General features: G+C 41.4%; 1 protein-coding gene across 1 annotated transcript in view; it reads left to right on the forward strand.

The window, feature by feature from the left end:
• The window catches only part of LOC126273418 (uncharacterized), a 145,748-nt gene extending 141,469 nt beyond the window's left edge, over positions 1-4,279 (forward strand). The window contains exons 5-6 of the mRNA XM_049976970.1: positions 2,507-2,662; positions 4,247-4,279. Of these exons, the coding sequence (XP_049832927.1) occupies positions 2,507-2,662; positions 4,247-4,279 (189 nt within the window). The remainder of the gene's footprint in view (positions 1-2,506; positions 2,663-4,246) is intronic.
• Positions 4,280-8,928: the final 4,649 nt, after the last annotated feature.

The raw sequence follows: 8,928 nt of genomic DNA on the forward strand, positions 1-8,928 counted from the left end.
TACCGACATCTCTACATGTAGAAATGGCTGTCACCTGCACTTTTGTCGATCCAACGAAGAGTTTTTTTTCTTAATTTCTGCATATTTCTGCTGCAGCCGCTTCGATTTTATTTCCTCACACTTCATGTTGTCTTTATTGTTAAGTAGCCTGAACTGCCAAGGTATATTAATGAACCTGAAAACTAGTGCAGATTTGGCAACACATGGCGCTGGACGGCAACATGTCAGTGCAGCCGCTTGAGAATAGTCAATCAAATGACAGGAGTGAGGTTTGTTGATATGTCACAGAGCTGCATTATCCGTAATCTGACTGACAAACACCTGCTCAATGGTACGGAGTTTACCCAGGTTGGCACAGCACCTTGTATTGCTACACTTGTGGAAGACGTCTTATGCACATCGTTTGATGAGGATCGCGTGATCGCGTGCTAAACCTCCACTTCTGTCATACTTTGCCTCCCAGGTTCCCACAACTCAATGCGCGTGATCATTGGTTGTGAAATTAGCTGAAGTCGAAAGTTCACCGCGATCTTCTGATCTCATTAAGGATGCTACAAGACATTCGACGGCTCTTTCTGACCATACCCACCGATATGCTGTACCGTGCTGTTCACAAACTACTGGTGTCGTTGAAGGATGACAGCCAACATGTTGAGCATCTGTTATAAAGAACACCATCTTTGCTAAAAGTCACTTCTATTGAAAATCGTTGACACACACTATCTCTATTCTGAATCTTCAAGTTTTCCTTTTATTTTTCACAACTTTCGTACCACGTTCAGTCTACCGCCATACCAAGTCCCGATTCATGAAATGCAGCTTTGTCGTTGATTAAAGTATCTGTTTCTGTTGACCACCTCCTCACTGGTAGAGTCGAAAGTGAGATCTGCTCCTGTATCTTTTGTCACTGCAGAGATCATGACTGCACTTTTTCTTTACTTGACAGATTTTCTAAGTGTGTACCTTCTGTGTCTGAAACAAACGCTAATGAAAATGGGAAGGAGGCCCTCCTTGTGACAGCGGCTTGCCAGAATGAAGTCGTTCTTTGTGATAGACGCATTAACTGCTCATTGACTCAGTGGTGTCACGTTGGAACAGAGTACGGGGCAGTTCAATACCGAGATAACTGACGGTCACGATGACTGGCCGAACACCTGTGAAACTGTAAAATCAAACATTATGTCGGTTCACTTTAAAAGAGAGCTGTTTTCCTACTCGTACTTTGCCTAGGCAGATCTGAACTTCGACTGAAATTTTTTGAAACACTATCCTCATGACGGCCCAGGAGAAAGTGCAACTAAAAAGACCGTAACAACACTGCTTGTGTAGGAACCAGAAAACCCAGCTGTTGGTTACTCGTTGTGGATCAGCAGAGAGGCGTTTTGCTCGCGGTGCTCATGCTGACGAGCCCAACACTCTCAGGCACCGCCTTCATCAGGGCGCTGGTTGCTGTGTATTACGGTGCACCTCCCGTGCTACGGCAGCAACGCTCCGTCGTGGATCTACATCTACATCTACTTCGAGCGGTGGAGTGTACCCCGTACCACTACTGTATTCCTCTGTATGAGTCATAATTGTCGTATCTTACATTAGTGGTCCTTACGCGCAACCTATGTTTGAGGCAACAACATTGTTCAGCAGTCAGCTACGAATACTGGTCCTCTAAATTTTCTCACTAGTGTTCCTCGATATAACGTCTCCTTCCCTCCTTGAATTTCCATTTCAGTTTCCGAAGCATCCTCGTAAGTCTTGGGTGATTTTCGAACCTACCAGTTACAAATTTAGGAGCCCGCTTTTCCTTGTCTGCCGATGGCTCCAACTCTCGCTGCCCGGGCCTAAGAAGCTCACGTGTCCGGCATGCAAGCCGTTCGCCACGTATCAGTCACGCCCCCTCTCTCTGCAGGCTTCTGTTGTAACACACGCAAGACTTAAAAATGCGTCTTAATTTCGCCCGCGTGCCTCCTGACCACAGTTAGCCGGTCCAGAGAGTCTCAGTGGCGATGATAATCGACAGGTCGGCAATAACCGTTCAGTTATTATCTACAGATCAGTTGTAAACGTACCCTAATACAGGAAAGCAAAAGTGGAATCGTCGAGCAGTGCCCGTACATCAAGGTACGCTATACAGCTTCTGTTAGTAGACCTTATGTATCACGCTATATGTATAGCTATATTTTACTGCGATGTAGCACGTAGAGTGCGATCGGAGACGCCTTGCTACAGTCTGCTCATCTCCCCCCCGTCAGAGGCTCGAGTCCTCCCTCGGGCATGAGTGTGTGTGTGTGTTATACTTAGCGTAAGTTAATTTAAGTTAGATTATGTTGTGTGTAAGCCTAGGGATTGATGACCTCGTCAGTTTAGTCCAACAGGAACTTACCACATGTCACAGGATGCGAGAGGGGACATAGTACTTAGTGGATGACAGAGGTGAGGGTGTTTTTGCTGTTTATCTGTTTGTATGAATGTGCCTTTCATGTGTTGTGTCCACCACCTGGCACGCGTGCAGAGTGAGCGCGTGGGTGAGGCGGCCTACTGTAGCGACTGGCCGTACGGCTCCGGCCGCTACAAGAGCGCCCTGCGACTGATGATGTGGCGGTCTCAGCGACCCATCACCACCACGGCTGGCAAGATCTATGCAATCGACAGGAACATATTCGCATCGGTAAGTGCTCCTTCCTCTTCCTTTAATTCATTGGAGTACACTTGCAATGAAACATTAAACATAGCTTATAATAATGACATTAAATCATCGCTAAACAACGATTTCAGTATTAAAAGTATAGATCTACTGCAGTAAATATCCGTACATAAAAATTCGATAACAGCAATTTTCCTCCCTCACTACTTAAATCAACCTTCTCTCTCTCTCTCTCTCTCTCTCTCTCTCTCTCTCTCTCTCTCTCTCTCTCTCTGTCTCTCTTTCTCTCTAGGTATTTGTAAAGTTTTATACTGATATTCTAACAGTCGTTAACATCCAACTCCAGGTGGTTGCTCACGTCGGTACCAATGATATGTGTCACTGTCTCTGTGGTTTCGAGCGGCTAACAGAAGTGGCAAAGGCTGCCAGTCTTGCTTGCAAGATGAAAGAAGAACTGATCATTTGCAGCACAGTCGACAGGACCGATCGCTGGCCTCTGGTACAGAGTCGAGTGGGGGGGCTGAATCTGAGGCTCAGACGGTTCTGCGACCGTGCAGATTCCTTGACTTGCGCCAGAGGGTGGTTGGGTTTCGGGTTCCGCTGAATAGGTCAGGTGTCCACTACATGCAGGACGCGGCTACACGGGTGCAGGGGCTGTGTGGAGTGGACTGGGCAGTTTTTTAGGTTAGAGGTCTCTCGGAAACACGAGATGGGATTCAGTCACAAAGGGTACAATCTGAACAGAGGAAGACCATAGATAAAGGAACCATTGGTATCACAGTTGTAAGAGTCGTAGCTCTGTTGGGATAGTACCAGAGCTCCAAGTGCTAATAGAAAGCACTGATGTTCACATCGTTATAAGCACTGAGAGCTGGCTAAAGCCGGAAGTAAGCTCAGCCGAAACTTTTGCGTAGAACCTAATGGTTTTCCGAAAATATAGGCTAAATACGGTTGGCGGTGACGTGTTTGTTGCTGTAAGAAAGTAGTTTAACTTGTCACGAATTTGAATTAGATACTTCCTGTTTTTCTGATGATTTAGTTGCTGTGAGAGGACAGTTTAATGAACTGCAGAAATTCTGGAATTGGATCATCTTATCACTGAGTGTCCTCGTGACGATTGTCGGTGACAAAGGTTAGTGGCTTATCGCATACGTTTAAAAATAGCCGTAGTGCCTGTGGCGCACGTGACACCATTTCTTAAGCAATTGTGCTAAATCTGACGACAATAAATACCTGTTAATCTTGCTGGTTTCTGTTAGGAAGCAGCATAGACCTCGAATCAAATAAAACAAATTCGGATTTATTACGTGAATAGGTTTTTAGTGATCGTTTCCACTCGCAGCTTATCGCTCTATGTCTCTACTCATATACTTTATATTAGACTTCACTGATCAAATTTCATCTTTCTTTTTTCAGATCGTGAATGCTTCTTGTTTATATTTTGCTGTACTGAGACAAATAAACAACTATAGTGCTGAGAGAGTACCATCACCTCCCCGTCAAATTCCGAGTTCCTTCACGACTGAAGAGGCGATTAATAAGTGTCACCGTTTTACGTACTGTGTCACCAATGTATTTCAATTTCACATATGTTTGTTTGTGTTGTAGTTTCTGCGTACTGTTAAAAAAATATATTTCTAGCATAGAATAATGTGTCATAGCGTAATGGTACCTTCTCCAAAACAAAATACAAGGCAGTTACTGCATTGAATTTCATTTATGGAACATTTCTTGGAATATTTCACTGTAATATATTCAAGGATAGTCTAAAAATATAATTTTTTGCTTTTCAAGTTTGTCTTAGTTGAGCCACACACACACATAGCCCGCATCTCGTGGTCGTGCGGTAGGGTTCTCGCTTCCCACGCCCGGGTTCCCGGGTTCGATTCCCGGCGGGGTCAGGGATTTTCTCTGCCTCGTGATGGCTGGGTGTTGTGTGATGTCCTTAGGTTAGTTAGGTTTAAGTAGTTCTAAGTTCTGGGGGACTGATGACCTAAGATAGTGCTCAGAGCCATTTGAACACACACACACACACACACACACACACACACACACACACACACACAGTCATACGAGGTGCGACAATGAAGTAATGAGACTGATGCGAAAAAAAAAATATGCTTGCCGTTTTAGTCAAGTATAGTGTTATCTCTTTCAAAGTAGTTCCCTTCTTATTGCACACCCTTTTTTCAGGCTATGTGCTATTGGTGGTAACATTTCTGGAACTCATCTTCCGTAATATCTTCCAAGACCCTAGTCATAGCTTTTTAGACATCTTGTGTTGTTTGGAAATGGTGTCCCTTGACCGCCGTTTTGACTCTTCGAAGTAGAAAAAAGTCGCACGGAGTCTGGTAAATAAGGTGGCTGAAATTTGTCTAAGGTTAAAAATTGCTGTACTGACAGAGCAGTATGGGATGGCGCGTTATCGTGATGCAGAATCCAATTATCAGCAATGTTGCCACTGACACGAGGAACTCTTTTACGAAGTCCTTGAAAAATTCCTTTGTAGTATGAATGGTTAACTGTTTGTCCAGGAGTTCAAGCACCCTGGCCAGGTTCACATCCGTCAGTGAGGTTGATGGTCGTCCAGTGCGGTCTTCATCTTCAGCATTCGTTCTGCCTTCACTAAACATTTTATGCCAACGAAAAACTTGAGCTGTCAACATAACATCCTCTCCAAAAGCATTCTGAAGCTTACCGTAAATTGTCGTCACGTTTTCGCCAAATTTAAGGCAAAAAGAAGTGGCATACCGTTGCGCAATATTATGCGGTTCCATTTCCGTGACGATTCACAAACACCGGTTAACTCATTACAGCACAACTCACGACTGAGCAGTTGCATCGATGTGCGGCTTGGACTAGAAGCAGCTTATAGACCGAAGTCCAAGGTATTGTACCTATGCAAACCTGCAGGGCTGCCATATCTTGCAAAGATAAATCGGTTTTATTACTTTACTGTCACACCTAGTATGTATGGGACGTATTACTCAATTTAGGTTTACTGCTGTATTTCTATCATCCGAACGGGACTGTTTAGCAATCCAGGATAGGTAATGATAATGGTATCTACAATCATTATTAATGAAATTTATACTGAACAATATTATGTCACTATCTTATGAACCATAATAAGCGAAACATGCCACGTCAACTTGGCACACACGATTTTTTAAGTCGTGCAACAAGGTTTTCAAAACGATATAATAAGCATTAAAATTCAAATGCTGTAGTTCTGTAAATGAAACGCTCGTAAATTGCTTACCGAGTAAGATTTTCTTACATTTTATGAAACAAAAACTCTTTTGTAGTGAACTTTATTCTTAATTAGCAGTTCTTTCACTACGTAATGGAACGTATACGTCTGAAAAATCATTAGATGAACGTCGGCCGAAGAACCCGAGACAGAAGCCAATGGGCAGTTTGTCAAAACCCAATACTATCTACGCAAACTGCCCATATATAACGAATCATCGGTAATCTCATAAAAGGACCTCAAACCCGTGGAAGAAACCGTTACCGCCCTCTCCCTTTCTAGATTAAGCACATTATCGAATTTGTCTCAGTGAATTGATCTTTCGAGTTCAAGAGCTCCAAACTTTCCTTATTTCTCCGCTACGTGCATCACCTCTAAGTCCTCTCGAATGCCTATTAGCGGCTGACATATGACTCATATGTTTGGCTGCCACCGATACATGTGACAGCACATTTTAACAGCGTTCATTTTCTGTTTATGTATCGCCGAAAATTTTCTACTCGTCTCTTTAAGATTTTCGCCTTGCGTGGTGCACATTGCATGGTGCATCCACTTGTACCATCCTGCGTCCAGCACCATATTTTAAACTGTCTAAGTTTTTCGTTTTGAGTACAGTACAGGCATCGTATGGCCTCACCAGTTTCTCTTATCTTCTCAAACGGTCTTAGACTTAACATCTTTTATATCATTAGTTATTGTCCTTTTCTCGTTATGGATAAGACGATTCACAATGCTTATTTCATATCGATTGCTAACTCCTGTTTATTAACTTTTGATTAATTTAATCAGAAGTTGAGCACATTAATACACTTAAGGTTTGCACTAAACTTCTATACGCTACTTCTTTATAGATTTTAGGATGTCAATATTGGTTAGGGATATCGACATCTGTAGCTGTTAATTCAAGTACCTGTGATCACATTCTGCCTTTTCTGATCTCAGGGACAAAAAAAGGAAGAACGTGTGCTTTATGGCCTTGTTAAGTTATTTTCATCAGTTAAGTATTTAAGTATTTCAGTAATGCTATTTTCATTAAAAATTCTGGTGTTCCCTTGATGACTTCTTCTTCCATAACTATCATTTACCTATCTTAGTGGTAATGACTTTACCATCTATTAATCGCTTATCAATGGATTGCATTGAGATTTTATCCTAACTACCTTCTTGATATTTGCTAATATTTTAACACTTACTTTATTCTTTTTCCGGGACGCTGCGCAACTTGGGCCCTTTCTACTTCATTACTATTAATTTACACTAATTCAGTTGCTGTGTTAGCACGTACGTCTCCTTTGCAAATTTCCCATCAGACAGTGGTTCAATATATAGTTTGTGACACATCTAACAGTATATTTTATTTTTCCTTAAACACAGTGTCTGGTCAAATTACTGCAGTCAGGTAAAAACGAAAGCTAGGTGCTTGTTATATCCTCCTCGTTTTACAGAGGGATTTTGCCCACTTTTTTCAAGCCTCTTATCGAGCTTCATTTCCTACTTATAGAACTTCCTCTGCAATACATAATCAAATGCACTTTCCAGTTTATCACCAATGCATTCCAGTGCCTTAAATCTAATGACAAGTAGTACAATATTTAATTGTCTTCTAATCATATCCTCCATCTCAACATTAAATTTAATTTCAAAACATACACACACTGTTTCGTTACCTTTGAAATTGATGTGGGTATATAAAGTGTGCATGATGTGACGCAAATTACGTAAAACAGATGGGGATAAAGTATTCGACAAGATGAAAAGAACACGCAGATACTAGTCAACTGGAAAATTATAGTAAATCGATGGTTGTAAAGCATATCTGTGAGACACGTTAGCCACCAACAGGCATTGAAAAGTGAACAGAGGGGATGCACGTAGCAAGAGTAGGGCGATAGAGATGTGCACGTGGCAAGGAAATTAATGTACCTCTATCTTGTAGATCAACTCGAAATAGCTATCCAGCAAGATAGTTCCGAAAATGTGCTCAAAATACAAATTGTCCTAGAAAGTTTCTAATAGTACAGGACTAAGAGGTGAATTCATAGATAGGCCATCAGACTGACTACAGTGCTTGTTTTTAAACTGGGAGTAATTCAGTTTGACACAGATTCGTGGACAATTTAGAACAAATTTTCTTACTGAAAGAGTTATTTAATTGTAAAATTAAGTGTCGTTTCAGATTCGTCGATGATGTACAGTGTTTGTGGAACAGTACCACTAGAAAATTAGATATATTGCTGCAGAATGTATACTCAAAACATTGGAAAATTCAGTTTACAATGAATTAGAGAGGCTCCTCTATATATTTACTGGGTCACAATAAAGATTTTAGTAAGAAAACACTTATTTAACATTACAAAAAAACCATAGCTACTAATACAGTAATTCCTGCAAGCACCCAGCATCCACACAGCCATGAAAGTTAATCTTCCCTTTCAACGGTGCTTCGCCACGTGTATGTTCCATTATACAAGTTTACCTTCCAAACAGAACTATAAAACATCAAACAAATGGCTTCCAGCAATGGGTGTAGCACTACCCTGATTGACACTACTGTATGAAAAAAAATTAATACAACTGCATCACTTCTCTACGCTGGACAACGGTAATCACTCATTAGTTTCGAAGCTTGGCGCAAAAGTCCATATAATGGCAACATTTCAGACAATCTTGCAAAAAGTTTAAACTCTCGCAATGACGAATCTGCATTTCATAATACGAATAACATATCAAAATGTTTATTCAATAATGAAGACAAGCTGCAACCCTTGGTACTGAGTGGTGTATATAAAATCACTGCAAACAGTGTGAAAAAATGTGTACTACTCAGTCAGGCAGAGCTGTGACGATTATGAAATGTGAACACAGGATAAGATGGTGATAGAGGGAGAAAGGTTTGCTGATCATTTTTAGCAGAAAACCATTTATATTGCTAGAACGTAAAGTTTTTCCTTCTATCAAGAAAAGCAGAATGAGGACCATATGGAAAATACTGTAAATCAATTAACATATGATACACAACGCCAGAGTAGTATTCAAT

The sequence above is a fragment of the Schistocerca gregaria genome, chromosome 5 (assembly GCF_023897955.1).
Source record: "Schistocerca gregaria isolate iqSchGreg1 chromosome 5, iqSchGreg1.2, whole genome shotgun sequence".
In the NCBI taxonomy this organism is placed as follows: domain Eukaryota; kingdom Metazoa; phylum Arthropoda; class Insecta; order Orthoptera; family Acrididae; genus Schistocerca; species Schistocerca gregaria.